At 40.9% G+C, this 19003-nt stretch overlaps 2 protein-coding genes across 5 annotated transcripts in view; both read left to right on the top strand.

Annotated features, from left to right (window-relative positions):
• The window catches only part of map4k3a (mitogen-activated protein kinase kinase kinase kinase 3a), a 94607-nt gene extending 80758 nt beyond the window's left edge, over positions 1-13849 (top strand). For 2 of the 4 annotated variants that reach the window (XM_039015829.1, XM_039015813.1), the window contains 18 exons: positions 235-273; positions 2151-2210; positions 3018-3075; positions 3467-3686; positions 4716-4822; positions 5660-5701; positions 6105-6189; positions 6676-6755; positions 7060-7120; positions 7731-7848; positions 7940-7998; positions 8316-8419; positions 10085-10256; positions 10430-10498; positions 10786-10878; positions 11108-11178; positions 11319-11374; positions 12131-13849. In XM_039015829.1, coding sequence (XP_038871757.1) covers positions 235-273; positions 2151-2210; positions 3018-3075; positions 3467-3686; positions 4716-4822; positions 5660-5701; positions 6105-6189; positions 6676-6755; positions 7060-7120; positions 7731-7848; positions 7940-7998; positions 8316-8419; positions 10085-10256; positions 10430-10498; positions 10786-10878; positions 11108-11178; positions 11319-11374; positions 12131-12218 — 1582 coding nt within the window. In that variant the 3' untranslated portion in view covers positions 12219-13849. The remainder of the gene's footprint in view (positions 1-234; positions 274-2150; positions 2211-3017; positions 3076-3466; positions 3687-4715; positions 4823-5659; positions 5702-6104; positions 6190-6675; positions 6756-7059; positions 7121-7730; positions 7849-7939; positions 7999-8315; positions 8420-10084; positions 10257-10429; positions 10499-10785; positions 10879-11107; positions 11179-11318; positions 11375-12130) is intronic. The other 2 variants (XM_039015836.1, XM_039015821.1) reach the window with 1 other exon arrangement.
• An 801-nt stretch (positions 13850-14650) lies between these two features.
• LOC120065085 (son of sevenless homolog 1-like) overlaps positions 14651-19003 on the top strand; it is a 67729-nt gene continuing 63376 nt past the window's right edge. The window contains exon 1 of the mRNA XM_039015801.1: positions 14651-15670. Within this exon, the coding sequence (XP_038871729.1) occupies positions 15584-15670 (87 nt within the window). The 5' untranslated portion in view covers positions 14651-15583. The remainder of the gene's footprint in view (positions 15671-19003) is intronic.

Genomic DNA, 19003 nt, shown 5'->3' with positions numbered 1-19003 from the left:
GCATCTTCCGAAAAACGGACGGGAAATCGGCCTTTGAACAATCAACATCAATCTAGCGCCGTCTTTACACTTCAAGTCAATAAAAGCCTTTTTGTAAAACAGTGTTTTGGGAAATCGTCTCCCTCATCCTCAACCACTCCCTGCAAGTACCCCTTGTGTGCAAATGTAAACATGACAGTATCTATCTCCTTTTATCTGTTTTATCTCTTATCTCCTGTCTTTATCTCGCAACAGGAGTCTTCTGAAATCGGTGGAGGAGGAGCTAATCCAGAGGTAGGCCCAGCTGTGCTTTCCTTCCTGTCCCCTTTTTTCTAGTTTTTACTCCTCTTTCTCTCTCTCTCTCACACACACTCTTTCTGTCTGTCTATCTATCTATCTCTCTTTTCACTGAAACTCTATTTCTCTCTTTCAATTTTTTTCCTATCCTCTCTTCTCATTTCTATCTCTATATTGGACTGGGCTCACTTGGAAAAATAAATGTGGCTTCCCTGTTAAATAAAGAATTTATAAAATAAAAGTTATTATTATCTCTGTCATCTCTTTCTCAACTATTTTATTCTCATCCCTTTCCCCTCATATATTTTTCTCATCTTTATCCTCTCTCCCTCGCTTTCTCACTCTGCTTCCCTCTCTCTTTCTCCTTCCCCCACTTTTTCTCTCTCTCGCTCTCCCTCCCCCCACCCCTCTCTCCTGAGCCTCTTGCTCTTGCAATACTCAATATTTAATGTGACCTAACCTTCTGCCTCTGTGCTTGTCCGAGTGATATGGACGACTAATTTGCTTTAGAACCACTCCCGCGAAGACCGGGGGGGATTTCTCACCCTTGCTAAGGCGTTAAAGCCGTATGGCCAGTTATAGCGCAGCCGGGGCTGAAAACCGGCGGGATGTCCGCTATTGTTTATTGTAGTCTTTGTCTCTCGGTGGCTAGGGTGGTGTCCCGCTGGCATGCATTAATTCTCAGCGTTAGGGTAAAAAAAATACACCTCGTGCAGGAAAGATACCTGCACACTGATTTCCAATACACAAGTGACGAGCAGGTCAGCTAGCCTGGTCCCAGATCGGTTTGTGCTGTGTCGCCAACTCCTATGTTCGTTGTCTTGCCACACGTGATGTTTGGCAAGACAGCACAAATGGATAGCTAGACTCGGTTCAAAATAAGGCAATGACTGTTTCGGATGTCTTCTCTACTTTCATCTTTGTTGATGAAATGGCACTTACAGAAGCAGGGCACTCTCAAATGTTGGCCGGTTCACTACTAAAGGCGTCAGCTGCTGGCGGCTATCCAAAGTCGGCTAGGCGAACCGAATGAGTGTGATCGCATACTCCCTTAAAAGACCTCTGCTTGAAAAAACCTGAAAAAAAGGGGCAATAGTACATTTGTTCATTTTGAGATGCCATAGCCAGTATACACTTCCTCAAAATAGACCGAATGAATCAAAAATAACTCCAGAAATATCATTAATTTTGACGTTTTTGCCGAGGAGATCTTAGTCGTGCAATTTTACATCTAACTAAGATGTTTGGTGCAGTATTTTTGAACAACAAAATTGCATGAAAATGAGTCGCTTCGTTGAATGACAAAGACTTTAATTGAGGAATCCCTACTGTTAAACAATCACTGATGAAGGGGCGTAGACTTTGGCTACCAACTTCAAGAAAAAAAACTGTGTGCCGGAAAAATCCCTCAGCGAAGTCCAAAACGAACAAAAACCTCACAAAACGTCGTCATAATATATGCGCAAACTCTTCTGATCGGTTTCGGTTGGGAAGCATGGAAGACACCTTAAGGTAGACCTCACATTGAAATGGATAATGGTGCTTAGTATCACATTTCACTGTTGAAATGTTTTGGACATGGGGTGCCTACTAACAATTTTCCTTCATTGGACAGGAGAAGAGCATGTTTCCCACTGCTGAAATGCTGTTCAATAGGATTGTTGTTATGGGGTGGATCTTTCCTCGTCTCTCCAAAGCCCTTAGAAGGGAGCGCTCAGCTGATTCTGAGCCACGATTGAGAAATGCCTCTCTGTACCTATTCAATTCAATACAACTACAAATAATTGTATTGTATTAATCCCAGAGGGGCAATTACAAAGGCATTAATAAAGTTGTATTGAATTGAAATGTACATCCCTCTTCTCCTCCCTTAGGGGACACGAGACTCATTTAGATGATGATGATGGTGGTGACCATGATGATGAAATGCAACAGTAAGTCCTACTGTCTTCAACCCCTTTCTCCTTTCAACTTATTAACTGGCCTCTTAACATTTCCTCTGTAAACTGTAGTTATGAATGTTTCGTTATGCAAATGATTGGAACTGGCTACTCTGCTAGGGGCCAGGTTCATGTCCATTAAGCGTTTCTTATTGGACAAGTCCAGATAGTCCGTCTTTTATTTACTCTGTTTTCTTCCATTTGATGCTTAATAATGCCTAATAGTGCCTAATGAACGTGACCCAGGATATACACTGAGTGTATGAACACCTGCTCTCTCCATGACAGACTGAATCCAGGTGAAAGCTATGATCCCTTATTGATGTCACTTGTTAAATCCACTTCAATCGGTGTAAATGAAGGGGAGGAGACAGGTTAAAGAAGGATTTTTAAGCCTTGAGACATTGTGTATGTGTGCCATTCAGAGGGTGAATGGGCAAGACAAAATATTGAAGTGCCTGTGAACGGGGTATGGTAGTAGGTGCCAGGCCCACCGGTTTGTGTCAAGAACTGCAACGCTCAACAGTTACACCGTGTGTATCAAGAATGGTCCACCACCCAAAGGACATCCAGCCAACTTGACTCCTGTGGGATGCATTGTAGTCAACATGGGCCAGCATCCTTGTGGAATGCTTTTGACGCCTTGTAGAGTCCATGCCCTGACGAATTGAGGCTGTTCTGAGGGCAAAAAGAGGGGTGGTGCAACTCAATATTAGGAAGGTGTTCTTATACACTGTACACAAAGGTATAACTGTTAGTACAATAATTTGTTCTAATAGTTATGCCCTCTCTCTCTCTTAGTGCCAAGGGCTCCACATTGCGGCCCAAAGAGCCTCCACCACCGCCTCCCAACGTCAAGGTATGTGTTCTTCAAATGACTCCTTGTCCAACATATGAGACTGAGGGCGTAGTGTTTCCTCACATATCAACCTATAAGATGATCTCTTTTCTGCAGTGTACACACAGGAATCATTTTTTTGGCACCGCTTTAAATTGAACATAGCACAACACTTGTTCATATTTCCTATAGCCCTATTGTGTGCAGTAGAGCATAATACTTTACATACAATGATGATGATTACATGTTGACGTGTGTGCTTTTATGCCGATCATGTAGCGTTGTGGGTCACATCAATTTCAACTTATGATTATTATTATTTATTTTTTACAAACGTCATTTGTTTAAATTCAGTTGACTTCGTCCATTAAATGGGAATTTACCAGAACTCTGTTTTGTCTTTTGCTCTCAGCCCATCCCCATTCCACAGGATAGTGCCAACTCCCACGCTCACCATGGCTCCCCTGCTCACCATGGCTCCCCCGGTCTCTACGGCTCCCCCGGTGACCATGACGACATTGGGGGGACCATAAAGCGGTGTCCGGCCGCCGAGAGCCCCGCCCGCTCTGCCACCCATGTTCCGCCCAGGCCGCCGCCCCCCAGACACCCCCCACACAGGCAGCTTAGCTTAGGTAGGTAACGTAGTCTTCAGGCATGCTCACAAACTGAATGGGTGCATTCTGGGAGTGGTGGTATCCCCTATGTCAGAAATGCATTAATGCTGGTTTTCTTATCTCCCCTGCACTTAATTGGAGAATCAAAGCTGTGGTCCCCTTGAATGAATGAATGAATGAATGAATGGGTCGGTGGGTGAATGGGTCAATTAATAAATTAATGAATCAGTCAGTCACTTCAATTCAACTCATCACAATACCAACCACAATACCCAACCTGGACCACTTAGACAATAAGTGTGATGATGCTGAGATAAAAGCTACCACTGTTTTCAGGGATCTCTCCTTCCAACCCTGCCAACATCTATCCACCCACTCTACTAAACTCAAGAAGCTCCACCCCACTTCCTCCCTCTCTTAGCCAGTCAGCTTTTCCAAAGTGGACCCTGTGTGTATGTGTGTGCCCCAGCTATTATTTATAGCCTGTTTAATTAGGAGCAGTGGTGTGACTGGTGTTGCGATAATGTCACACACCCACTCTGCCACATGAGTCACCTTCCAGTACACACACACTCACACAAACTTCCCCAGTTTCCACATCCTGTCTGCTTCGAGTAGTCTGGTGGCAGGGGCCAACTTTCAAACGAAGCTCACTGTCCCTCACGTGTGCATCGCAATAGTTTTCCTCCCCTCATCAGTTTTCCTTCGTCTGCGCTTGACGTGAAAGAACTGGACTAGTACCTGGGCTATTCCATCATATTGCATTCGCCTGTCCTGATGTTTTCAGATATGTCAAGGAGAAGAGACGAGGACGCCACTTTAGACTATTGAGACAAAGTCTTAGTTTAGTCACCGTGGCGATCTTAGTCGTATCAGTGTCTTGTTTCAGCACAATTGTTGGAATTGCTCAGTTCCCACAGAGCCACATACTCTCTTGCTTCCTTTTCACTCTCCACAGCACCATTCAAATTGTGGCTATCAGGGAATCGTTTAAATAAATCATGTAATATTTAAAAATGAATCCATAATTAATTTCCCTCCCAACAGGCAATGGGTTCAGCTCGTCAGAAGTGAGCGGGGATGCTGGTGGTGCCGAGAAGCAGTCTACTATGCCACCTAGCGTCACCACGAGGAAGGACAGGAAAGAGATTCCGGTAACACCATAGTAATGTAGCCTTGGTCAGAAGCTGTGCGTAAAAATTGGTGGCAAATCTTTCTGTGAATAACTTGTGTATAATGCACTTAAAGTCGATTTTGTCAAATCCATAGTGCATTATAAGACTTCCTGTAAGCATTGTTTTAAACATACATGTAGTAAAGTGCATTATATTGATAAGTGGTCATGGCTGTCATTAATTCATTAATACCTATAGTGAGGTGTTCATTATATACATAATGCATTTTTGCATAATGAATTACACACAGTGCTGGTTCATAGAAAGTGTTATTTAGACAGTTTCTGACCTTTTCACATTTTTACACACTAATTTGACTACGTGTTACCTGAAAGTAAGTTATTTGGAGAATAATTTATGTAAATGGTGATTAATTCATTAACATGTCCGAACAGCTTTGATAACAGGCTTACATTTTCATTGCAACATATATAATTATGCGATTTTACATTATGACTAAACATACATCTTCTCGTTCTTCTTAGAAGTGGATTTTTATTCGCACCCAGAGCTCTGAAAAAATAGCATTTATTCTATGTTTACCTCATTAGTTACTCATTAATAAGCAACGACTCATGAATTAAAGATCACTTACAGTGCGTTCAAAGTGTTACCGTGTCATTCCCAAGTTATTACAGCACTGATAAAGACAGAATGATAACATTGTTAACGCATAGTTAAATAGAACTCTATAAGATCCACATATCATTTTTATATTTCAAAATATTACAGTATAATATACAGTATATTTGAACTATGATTGTTAATCATTCTACGCTGACCTTGGTATGATGATGTAATTTCCTGTTTCCTCAGAAACCAATCAGTAATGGCCTTCCCCCTACGCCAAAAGTCCACGTAAGTCTTAACACCCCTTACCTGCTCTTACACACACGCATTGTCAAGTAGAAAACTATAACTCTGCACTGTAGGAAAAAGCAAATGAGCACTAAGATATAGAAACAAAAGCACAAATGTGTTGATTACACATTCATTATCTAAATAATTTATGTGAATTGTAATTCAGTCATTAGCAACCTAAAAGTAGTAGTGTTGAGTTCATAACACATTTGTAATTACCGTGACTCTCGAGCTAGAGATCCTGCCACAACTTTGTTTCAAAATAAGCGATTTATTATATTGTACTGAATTTTATAAAGGGCTTTTCCAGGTACTCTACATTGTGATATGCTCTATATTGATCAACTATAACTAAACACCTACAATCCTCTACATTTTGTTTTCTATTTTCGCTGGACAGATGGGAGCCTGTTTCTCCAAAGTCTTCAATGGCTGCCCTCTAAAGATCCACTGTGCGGCGTCTTGGATCAACCCCGACACGAGAGGTGGGCCTCGTGCCAATTAATTTCTGTCTAACTGCCATGGACCCTGATTCCATCAATTGCAGATAACAGGAAACTGTATTTATGCTGTGTTTTAAGGACAGATGTGGTTTCGTGTCAGTGTTCAATGACAATGTCCGCAAGGGGTGTGCAGGGTGTGACAGACAGAGTGCGGTTCATATTTTGACCGAACCCGCTGTGCGATTTACCTTTATCTGCAATTGATTGAATTGAAGCATTTGATAACTTTATTTTTCAGTCTCACGCTACCAGTCGTCCCACCATATTCTTGTTCGAGAAAGGCTTGGAGAAGCCTAGAGCAGGAGTCGAAGCTAACTTGATTTTAGTCTTACCCCATGTCTTATTTGCAGTTTGCGTGTGCTACTATTAGTAGTTTCCTTCTTAGGCAGTGTGCTAAGCAATGTGTGTATTATCCAAGTTTGCCAGTCTCTCTGCTATAATACTTAATCGTTTAATTCTCTGTTTTAGACCAATACCTGCTATTCGGCGCCGAAGAGGGCATTTACACTCTAAATCTCAACGAACTACATGACTCCTCCATGGAACAGGTCAGTGTCTCATTATTTCATTTGTATTATCTTTTTGTCAGTAAATTAAAATTGTTCTAACTGCTTCCAATGTTTTTACAGTGTAATGTGCAAAACATAATCAATGTATTTATGTGAAGGAGGAAAATATTCTCTTATCGCATCATACTACAGGTTATAGTTCAATTTGAATGCTTCCTTTGTGACGCAAGTAAAGGATTTGAGGTTTGATCCACAAGGTTTTATCCACAACTGGTCAATAAGACACGGATTATGATTCATTGTACCACCCATTAAAAACTGAAACATGTTTTTTTTCCCCTAGCTCTTTCCCCGGAGGTGTACATGGCTTTATGTCATGAGTAATAGTCTGCTCTCCATATCTGGTAAGGATTCATCATAGAAACCTGTATTGCCAAACATTGCTAATATACCTCAACAAATAACTGTAGTGCACACTCAAAGTTTTACGTTGTTTGTTTTATTTGTAGTTAATAGAATAGATTCTCCAGACACATCATATAAAATGTACCTTTGGCCGCACACATTTTTTAAAATAGTTTTTTTTATTTAACCTTTATTTAACTAGGCAAGTCAGTTAAGAACAAATTCTTATTTACAATGACGGCCTACCAGGGAACAGTGGGTTAACTGCCTTGTTCAGGGGCAGAACAACAGATTTTTACCTTGTCAGCTCGGGGATTCGATCCAGCAACCTTTCGGTTACTGGCCCAACGCTCTAACCGCTAGGCTACCTGCCTCCCCAATGACAGTGACAGACATTAAAAACATAAACCATCAGCAGCAATATGTCATCAAGAGCATTAGTCTTATTTTATCATTAAATATGCACTCGTAAATATAAATCGTAAATAGTACTTGTCAATACTTGCTTCAGATATACAAGCAGTTAGACACTGTACTGTTTGCGTGAAAATCAAAGATATAATTGCATTCAAAGCATTCAAAAGGTGTGTTCGTTGTGTTTTTTGGCAGGAAAAGCTTCGCAGCTATACTGTCACAATCTGGCGGGTCTGTACGAGCATGCTCGACAGATGCAGAAGCTGCCAATGGCCATCCCCACCCACCGGCTCCCAGACAAAATCATTCCAAGGTAAGAAGATGGCGATGTCTCTGTGTGTAGGAGTTTTCTGTGGGAAGAGTCCCACTTTTCTGACTAAATTCCTTGTTATTGTGGTTTTTAGGAAATTTTCCATCTCCAATAAGATTCCCGACACCAAGGGATGTCAGAAGTGTTGTGTGGGTGAGTAGACATGGACATTCTCTTTTTCTCTCCCCCTCAGTTTTCCCCTCTTTCCACATCCAACCCCTTACTTTCCCACAAGTTGCTACGTCATCTTGCTACAAGATTGAGAGTAGTTGCTACACTACTGTGTTTCTTAGATGCATCACTTCACTACATGTAATAAACACAATACTTCTCCATCCCCCTTATAACCAATTATGACAACAAACTCTTCATCTGAGTACCAATAGTAGAAAGGTCTTTGAAATACATTATTGTGGTCACAGCTTAGTATGATTGACAAAACCGGCTGACTACCAACTATTCCCCCTTAGTGAGAAACCCTTACACAGGCCACAAGTACTTGTGTGGGGCCTTCCAATCCAGTGTGGTCATGTTGGAATGGGTGGAGCCCATGCAGAAGTTCATGCTTATCAAGGTAAGAATTTTTGCATCTGTGTGCATTTATTTAGCCATCTCTTTGTGTTTGCCAGGCTCACGGTTGACTCTCCAAACCTTTGAGGAGTGCTGAGAGCCCATGTCATAGCTATATGAGGTTTCAACCAAAACAATAAAGCATTGATGGTAGCTATGCTAAGAGCCTCCAGGGAAGATAATCCACAACCTTCCGCTAACTGTCCTGTCAAATGGAAGTGTTTGAGATATACTAAGAGACATCCCTTTACTTTGTAGCCTACATGCTAATGGCAACACACTTCCCTCTTCCTAAAAACACTGACTTCCCCCTGCCCACTGGCACTGAAGGTGTTTGTGTTTCAGATAAGCATGCTAACCCGCCAACATAAACTAAGCTACCCTTGCTTTGTAACCGACGAGCTAATGCTTACCCTGTCCTCTCCTAAGAACATTAACTTTCATCTGCCATGCCCATGGAGGTGTTCGGGTTTGAGATAATCATGCCAACATAGACTGGGCTACCCTTACTTTGTAATCTACAAGCTAATGCTAACTCTAGCCGTCTCCTCCCAAGAACATAATTTTAGATTAGCATGCTAGAGTCTAGACCAGGGAGTTTTTAGGTCAGTCAGGATTGTAGAATTGACCAGGTGCAATTTCTAAATTTGATTGTGCATCAGCAGTTTTTCTCTTATGTCAGTCACTGATAGTCAGTCAATTAGCCCATGTCAGCAAACACATTTTTCGATTGCTAAAGTTAGTTTAGCAGCCAGCTACTAAACTTGTTATCGTGATCGAAATACCGGTCGGGGGACCCCATTTGATTTTGTAAGTCTCACTTTATCATATTAAAAACTGCAAACATTTCTCTCTAACATATTGAAAAATGTGTAGAATTACAGGAAATTAACTGTAAAACAACCAATTTTCTTCTCCACCCCATGACAAAATTAGTAGAATTGTAGGAAATTTGTTTTAAAACTGCAAAATCTTCTTTGCACGCCATTGCAAATGTATAGAATTGCAGCAAACTTGCATTAAAACTGCACCACGAAATTAACTCAAACTTTTTTTTTTTTTTAAATCTCTTGACAGAAGGGGGTCACTCAAGTGTTTTGATGTCAATTAGCCTATCAGAAGCTTCTAAAGCCATGACATCATTTTCTGGAATTTTCCCAGCTGTTTAAAGACACAGTCAACTTAGTGTATGTAAACTTCTGACCCACTGGAATTGTGACACAATGAATTATAAGTGAAATAATCTGTCTGTAAACAATTGTTAGAAAAATGACTTGTGTCATGCACAAAGTAGATGTCCTAACCGACTTGCCAAACCTTTAGTTTGTTAACAAGACATTTGTGGAGTGTTTGAAAAACGAGTTTTAATGACTCCAACTTAAGTGTATTTAACCTGACTTCAACTGTATATCGTACATGTTGTTAATAATACTTTGATTTTAAACCAACCCCGTCTGTTTTTACTTTGTGTTTGCGTACGCACGCATCGGTTTTGTTGGTAAACACCCCACCCGTCTACATGCCTAATGCTAACTCTCCTCTACTCCCAAGAACATTGAATATGAGATTAGCATGCTAACATGCTAGAGTCTAGACCAATGTAGCATAGTGATAATGCTAACCCTCTTTCTAACGTTGACATAGCTAATGCTAACCCTGTCTTCCTAAGAACATTGACTTTCCCCTGCCCTGCCCGATGGAGGTGTTTGAGATGCTTGTGGTGCCCGAGCACCAGTACCCCCTCATCTGTATGGGCGTCAGCAAGGGCACGGAGCTCAACCAGGTGGTACGCTTTGAGACGCTGGATCCCAACACCGCTTGCCCCTGGCTCAAAGAGTCCGGTAAGGTCTCATTCAAAGACTGACCTTGACTCCTCATTGACATAGATAGCCTTGACACAACTCTAGAGAAAATATAGTCCTATTTGATTCCATTCATAATGGAAAATGTTTGACGCTAATAAAGCAACAGATTAAATGGTTCGTTGACGTTTTTATGTTTTATCTCCTCCTAGACACTCCACAGACCTGTGTTATCCATGTGACTCAACTGGAAAGAGACACCATTCTTGTCTGCCTGGATCGTGAGTCTAGCAGCATGTCTTGGCTATCCAAAAATCTGATTTGCATTGTAATATTATCTATGTAGATTATACATGCATTGTACGTTCATTGTATGCATTTCTAATAACATTATGACAATATATTAACAGTGTATCATGTTTTATCACTGAGCGGTCCTTTAAATAAGATGGAGGGAAACTCACCTCAATAGCCACCAATGTGTTGCACCCCGCCTGGGTGGACGGCAGCCATTTTGTGCCTGGATGTCTTCAGTTTCTTGTAATAGCATCATTGTTTAACTCCTCAGGGTCCATTAAGATTGTGAATCTGCAGGGGAGGCTGAAGTCCAGTAGAAAGCTTTCAGCTGAGCTGACGTTTAATTTCCAGATTGAGTCGATAGGTAATCGCCCTTGACCCCTTTGCTAGAGTTTAGCCAACACACACACACACACACACACACACACACACACACACACACACACACACACACACACACACACACACACACACACACACACACGTATCAACAGCTATAGAATGGAGAGCAGAGTATCACAGTCATGTTATGATGAATGACATTCTGGTAAAATAATTACATTTGGTATGTTAAACATCCATCTTTTCCACAGTCTGCCTTCAAGACAGTGTTCTGGCTTTCTGGAGACATGGCATGCAAGGAAGGAGTTTCAAATCTAATGAGGCAAGTTGTGTCAATGCCCCGGCTGATGCAATAACTGTATATAACAATAGTATTTGAACTGTTTATTGTTGTTGTAATATGATGACTATGATAATGACTGCGATGACGAGAATATTAGATCCTGTCCATATTCCCACCAGATCACACAGGAGATTTCCGACAACACCAGGATATTCCGACTCCTAGGATCAGACAGGTGAGAAATCCATTTTTAGATTGAGGCTAAATCCGTTTAGCAGGGATCATCAACTAGATTCAGCCTCAGGACTATTTTTTTTGGGGGGGGGGGCGGATGGTCAGGGGGCCCAGAACATAATCAGAAAGAATTTGTGAACTGCAAATTGACCGCAAGAAGCCCAAACGGATAGAATATGTGACTAAAACATAATCATGTCAAACCTTGCTTACATTTGTATACGATCACATACTGTATGTCTCTCTATTATGCGTGGGAATACTTTGGAACAGATTTCCAAAATTAAAATCACTTGGAGCTGATTTGTTGGTGTTTTTACAGTCTTTTATGTCCGACAATAAAATAATAACACATTTAAAATAAAATAAATATTTTTGCTCAGAAAACTTGCAAATAAAATCACCACCATTTGGGGAACTCTGTGTTTAGTGTTGTGGATACAAATTCATTTTGAGACCTCTGCTGACATGGGTACGAATCCCCTCTGTCCTTTTCATCTATCTGTTCCTCTACACATATCTCCCTCATTTCTGAATGTGCTGTCAAATTAATAAATAAAAATATGTAAGGTAAATATATTTTTAAGTGCCTCGATTATTGCCTGTAATAGCTATGGTGGCGTTCCAGATCTTATTTTTTGCAGTCGCATCTCAGAAGATTGCTATATCGTATTCATGCAGTTCATTTTATTTCTATCTGCAACATTCAGAACATTTCACATCACTGAATACACCCCTGTTGTACCTTTGATTGCAGGGTTGTGGTGCTGGAGAGCAGACCTACAGACAACCCTACAGCACACAGCAACCTATACATCCTGGCTGGACACGAGAACAGTTACTAACCACCCTGCACTCTGGGAACCAGGGTATGGTTCAGTAGGCATAACACTTTCTGAAACGGAGTGATACAGGGATGTACAGTCTGAACCTGTCCAATAAGAAACCTTAGTTTCATTGTCAGTTGCAAAACATTTTTCCATTGTATGCCTTAATGAACATGGCCCAGGATTGGTTTCAGTTACATTTTAAGAGGTTATAAATCTGAATTAAATTCATTCATTGAAAATTGCAATTAGGTTTATTTTTCTATTCATAAATTGGAATTCATGTCCTGAAATTAAACTATGGAACTGACCCCATCCCTGATGGGAACAGACTATGATGAGGAGGACATGTCTAACTCTGCATCTGAGACCAAGGAGTTGCAATCGGACCATTCATCGAGCAAGCGACATTGGATGTGTCCGGTTTTTAATTTAACCTTATGATTTGAATTGAAAGTCGACATTTATAGTAACACAAACCCACATTCCTGGATATCACACTATTTCAGTATTGACCAACTTCTGAGAGCATGCATCCTTACCTAACAAGTGCTTGACCGATGTGTTTGTAATTAATGTAAATAGAATATTGAGGTTGTACACTATAAGTATGTCATGTAGATAACCATGCTGCATATATTTTGTACAGTTGCCCCCCAACTTGAGAGATATAAAGAGTTGTTGCCTAATCAATGTGGGGTACTACTTTTAAGGGCTTGTCAACTAATGTAATTTTACAAAACAGTGGTAGGATGTCAAAGAGCAAAGTGTCTGTTCATTTTGATCATGCGTTGCCTTTTTTTAATATGTTAGACTCATTTTGATATGAAGCCATATGCAATGTCATTTTATTTTCCCACACTTTAATTCAAACCCCATAGAAAGTTGTCAATACTCAGATATGCACTGGTTGTGAAATTTGCACATAGGTGTACGCAGTAAAACACTTTATTCTTACATTTAAGGTATGGTTAAATTGTGCTTATAACAAAGTATCTGCACGAGTGCATTAGAATGCATCATACTACACACTTTAGATGTAAACTCAGACAAATTTAACCAGGCAATATAAGGTTTATTTTTTACATACACGCCAAGCTATTGTTAAAACTGCATTCAAACTGAAGAGACTCTGGGCAGTTGTACCATCTTAGAATCCTTTTCCTTATGGTGGCCAATGAGTTGAATGTTGAATGTTTGCTAAATTGCATTGTTCATAGTGTGGGGCCAAATTGAACATGTAACACTAAATGTCCCTTGCTGACTCCATGTAGCTTATACAACTAAAGGAGGGTATGATGAAGTACAAGGATTTTCTGACTTGGTTTCTTTCCATATTGCTTTTGTGTCATGTAAATACAGTAAAGTAAAATTGCTTCATTGTGCCTGTACAACTGCTAATATTCGAACATGTTACATATTAAACATTTTAACTCACGATGGGCTAAATTGATTGACTGATGAGCCATAGGAAGCCTGTTTTTTTTTTCTCCAAAATTTTAGACGGTATGATGAAGTATAAGGATCTTCTCACTTGGTTTCTTTCCATATTGCTTTTGTTTCATGTAAATACTGTAAAATAAAATTGCTTAATTTCGCCTGTACAACTGCTATATTTGGACATGTTACATATTAAACATTTTAACTCGAAGGGATACATTGATTGACTGATGAGCTATAGAAATAAAATAAAAAATTATATAAAAAAATAAAAATAAGAAAGCCTAATGTTTTTCTGTCTGATATTTTAGTGGTTATATGTATTTTTAAGCCTATTAAACCTATGGAATAATTTCTGCCAAGATGTAGATGTGTATTTTGAACATTGGGAATACTTACTATACCATGAACTGCTCCACCCAGTTAGTTAGTGGAGGTGTCTGCTTTGGGAAGTCTCCACAAAAAGATGAATGCTTTCCATTATGTTTTCTCTGGGCTCTGTTAGTCAAGTCTGCGACCTCACCGCGTGCGCACAAAACTAGCACTAGTTCACATGCATCGTTGGTATGTTGTAAATTTCATGTTTTAACATCACATGCACAAGTACAGTGAAATGCCTTTCTTGCAAACTCAACCCAACAACGCAATAATCCAGAACAATGTATTACTAGAAAAAAGCACAAGAGAAATAATAAAAAAAATACACTAAGTAAGCATACTAAATACGGATTTAAAAAAAAATCAGTTCCAATACTATATGTACATGTGCAGGGATACTGGAGTGACGGAGGTAGATATGTATGGAGGTAATGTGACTAGGCACATTGAGTTTGCAATGGTTTCAATTGATCTTTCTCATCAAACGATATTTTTCATGCTATCGTTTAATCAATTATTAATCTCGGTTTATCCAGATTGTATCCAGATCTGCGAATGTGGGCAGGCGCGATGATTATCGAAAACAAGCCCTAACGACGTCATTAGCTATCATCTGCGCCTGTGCAATTCTTCAACCAGCAACTGCACCCGACCCGAGTCATAACAATCGTCTAAATAAATAATTTTGACCAAAGGTAAACTGGTAATTAAAGCCAGCCTTTGCGTGGATTCTTTGGTTTTCGCGATAACCAAACAAAAAGATAAATATTCTGAAGACATGTTTTGGAAATGATAAATTCATGGAGGATAACACGGTTATCAATATCCACCCTGCCGAAGATTCGGTGAAAATGGGCGATTAATGTACCGAAGAGGTTTTTTATGCCCAAAATATAGGGAATGATTCAACTGGCCGAAAAGGACGAACAGTATCGCATTTCCCGAAACGTGAAGTGACACATTCACTCCCAAGTTGGATACTAGCTAGTCAGCTACGCCACTGTCCACATATTGCTAGTTAGTTCATCACGACTGCCAACCATCTTCCGATTCGGATCGATCGGCTACGGCTAGTAACATCACCAGCTCGGCTGCTAGCTAGCTACTACTAGCTTGCTAAATTAGTTAGGCTAACCTTTGTTGCCACCAACAACGTAAGTTCGGAACTTGGAATAATTTCCATCTGCCAACGCAACGCAAGCTTGCTAGTTAGCGTTTGAAGTATCTTTGGTTTCGTGAATTTTAGCTCTTTTAAACTCTCGGTGTCCGAAAGAGCAAGCCTGCTAGCTAACGATAGCTACTTGCTTCGGCAGCTGGAGACGGCTAGCTAGCAGCTATCAACTATCAACATCTGTACACTGCCGATGCAATGGTCGCATTGTTAACTGTTTTGGTAGAGGAATGCTCATTTGGTGGATATTCTGAGGCAGCGGGCCGCACAGAATATTGCACCTCTCAGTTCCAACCACAGGCCACACTATATACTGTTTTGATGTGAAAAGTGGCCGTGAACACACATCGCTCACTGGCTGCAAGATAGCGCACGAAGACCGGCAGCTGAAGCCATGCAAGCGGCCCAGGTTCAGTACGACTTTTTCAGCGAGGAGAACGCACCGAAATGGCGGGGGCTATTGGTACCCTCCCTGAACAAGGTAAGCTAGGAAGTTGGCAGGTGCCAAGCGAACAAATTAACGTTAGACGGCGAGGGTATGCATTACAAGCAAAGTGGCTATTATTAGCTAGTCAGCTAACGTTAATTAGCTACCTTAAACTGTGTTGTCTTGTAGGAATTGATTTTTGCCACATTTAATGGTGCCACGTCAAAACACACCATGTTGCCAGTGACACATGGTTTGGTTGGTCAAATCACATTTTATTGGGTGCGACATTTATTTAGCATATGTTATTGCGGGTGTAGCGAGATGATTGTGTGTGCTAATAGTACCAAGATAACATTGTATTTCGACTACTGTTAGCTGCCCCCCGCTCATTATTGGGGTGCACCCGTGGGGACGCGATGCTTCTATATGACACAGCCCTATGTTTGACTCAAATGGTTTTGTTTGATTCCCACACCTAAACTCGAACGTCACTAGTTCCCCATCCATTACACCATTCCTAAAAATGTCCCATTTTATCTGTATCTGCTATCTCAGCGTCACTGTATGCACATCTTGTCCACAGTGTCAGTTTGAGTGTGACGGAACTGGAAGCTTCTGTGGGGGAGGACGCTGTCACGCTCACGGAACGTCGTCCCCCCTCGACAAAACTGCATCACTTTTTCCTAAGCTAAGGGGTCCATAGTAACGTTGAAACTGGGCCCTCAATTTCAGACATATAATAAATAAAGTACTTGCTAGCAGCAACCCTGAATATTGTAGTACTAATCATCATCATGAAACGAGTCATTTGTTTGTTCTTGTCCCTGAAGGCAGTTTTGGAAATTCTATGTTGGTGGAAGTGATGGTGGACTGTCATAGCTTATCCATGACCAATCAATGACTATTTGACCATTTACATGGACAACATCATTAACACTACATAAGTTGTTGCTAGATTAGTCATATGTATCTTTTTATATTGTTGTTGTGATACTCTGCTTTACTCTACCTCCTACCAAAGAAAATAAGAACATCAAATTGCACACCTAGACTTGCCAGGTATTTGAAGAGAAATTAGGTTTCGAAACATTACATGGGTCACAGCTCATCAAGATTGACTCGGGCACCTTTTTTTAAGTAGGTTCTGACTCAGTCTCGATATTTTGGGACACCCTCATATAGTCTCATGAAGGTGGTGGCCATGTTTTTGGCGATTTACAGACTCGCTGCTGAGTGAAATTGTTGTTGTTGATCAAACAAACGCATATCAGCCTTTGGGGTGGTTTGAAATAACATGTCTGATGTGGGCAAATTTTTGTGACACCACACACGTTACCTTGGTCTACACAGAGTGTACACTGACTAGCGCCTCTCTGGTTTGCCTGTGTGTGTGTTGGTAAATAGAGGCCTATAGCTGGCGTGAGGCGATTAGGGTGGGGTTTTTCAGCAAGATGCTGCAAGCAGGGGAATGCCGAGTCAGTGAACTTCAGTCACAGCTCTCGAGTGAGATGTTACAATGACAGTTGAGCATATTGTTTATTTTATTTTTTTAAACGTATAAAAAAGAAAAAAAATTCACCCCAGTGCATTCTTAAGATGAGTGTTGTCAATGACTAGCATATATTTAGTTCACGGCAGCCTAGGCCTTGCCCAAGTTTGGGCACTGTAACATTCTTAATTAAAACCTAAACAGAAAAACTATTAGGCCTATATAATGGTAGTAGTCAAGGTGAAAGGACACCTGAATAACAAACACAATAAGTATCCCAATTTACAATGGGAGTTTGACATGAAGGGGCAGGCTCAGTCTAAGCCCCTCTGTGTCACGTTAGACCAGAGGTAGTGATCAGGAGAAGAGAATGCTAAGAAGAACTGGAAGAATCAGAAGAATACTTAAACAGTAGGTTAATAATACCGAAACTGAATTCTAGCCTACTGAAAGTAAAACATCCTAATGGACCAGCTAGAACTGAATTATGTAATGATAATGTGCCGCTTGATATGAATCTGGAAATGAAAATGACCTTTGACATGCCTCGGTTAATCTTTTAGCTAACGCTGCAGAAACGGTACACTGTGAATTATGTTGAGAAGTTGGTCTTATGTGGGAGATTGAATGAACTGTGGAGGAATGCCGCAGAAGTCTTTATTCGAGTTCTCACTTTTGGATGACTGGCACATGTGGAATCCCAACGAGGGGGGATGGCCTCTGCATTCCTGTTGTGTGTAGACTGGCAAGGGCCGGCAAATGCCAAAGTGCGATGATGCCGTAGCAATGCAACGCCACAGGCATGGCAGGAATGTAGCCCAATGCATGAGGTCAGAGCAAGTCAGCCCTCGCAGAAAACAGGAGTGAGAGACAACGAAGGGGAGGTTATAGCCCCAGTGGGTCGCCTTAAGGACATTTTTGCGACAAGCTTTTACCCCCTTCTCCTCCAAACCACCCCCATTGGATCCCTCAAGTGTTACTTTCCCCGCTCAAGCTGTGTCAACAAGTCTAGGAGAGGTTATGGAAGACTTCAAAAGAGCCCCATGGCAAGACCAGCTTCTCCTCATTGAGCCGTTCAAAGTTGACACCCTCTGTTCACCCTATTGATTTAGCCATTGGCCTATTGGCTTCAAAAAAATTGTTACATTTGTCTGGAATGTGCTGGCACAGGGAACTGAGAGGATTTGAAAACGTGCATGCGCTCCAGTGGATGAGCATTGTTCAGGTTTCTGCTGTGGAATGAAATGGGGAAATCGGTTTGTTTTGTCATGCCATTTAAAAATATATATTTTCTCCATGGTTCACTGCTCAAGACATTTTGGCCTGCTTTGCCAAAGCCAAAATGCCAGGTTTGCCAGCCCTGCCAGGAAAAGCTTTGTCAAGAGCAAGCCCTCATTTTAGCCTCCCCACACATTTCCAATGGAGTGAGTTTGCAAAGTCTTTGAAGTTCTCTGCTGGAATTTTTGAACTTTTCACAGAGTAATTTGTTCATTTTGTGGGGAGAAGTTGTGGTCAGGTTTTTTTTTTTTTTTAAACAGCTGTAGTCTGTAGAATAGCCCTTAATATTCTCCCAGCCCTGCTAAACATCAATGGACATAATCTTAAATTGGGGATGGAAAATGTCACACTGATTCTTCCATATGTACTTACGAAGACTTTTCACATTACAATGGCATTAACATCCAAACATACTGCATCTTGCCTCTACTCTTCGGCGATAATCAATCAAATGAATCAGTTTAGCTGCAGTAATAACAATTTTCAAGCGCAGACAATTTTCCATATAAACGGTGTGCCCCATTCCTCTTTCTGTTGTTCCCCTAGTCTGTTTGCTAGGGATGTAACGATTCACTGAAATGCATCGGTCCCCGATTTTCAAATGTTTAACATCGGTC

This window comes from Salvelinus namaycush, chromosome 2 (assembly GCF_016432855.1).
Source record: "Salvelinus namaycush isolate Seneca chromosome 2, SaNama_1.0, whole genome shotgun sequence".
Classification (NCBI taxonomy): domain Eukaryota; kingdom Metazoa; phylum Chordata; class Actinopteri; order Salmoniformes; family Salmonidae; genus Salvelinus; species Salvelinus namaycush.
Note: the sequence above shows the minus strand (reverse complement) of the source record. Positions and strands in the feature narration are given on the sequence as shown.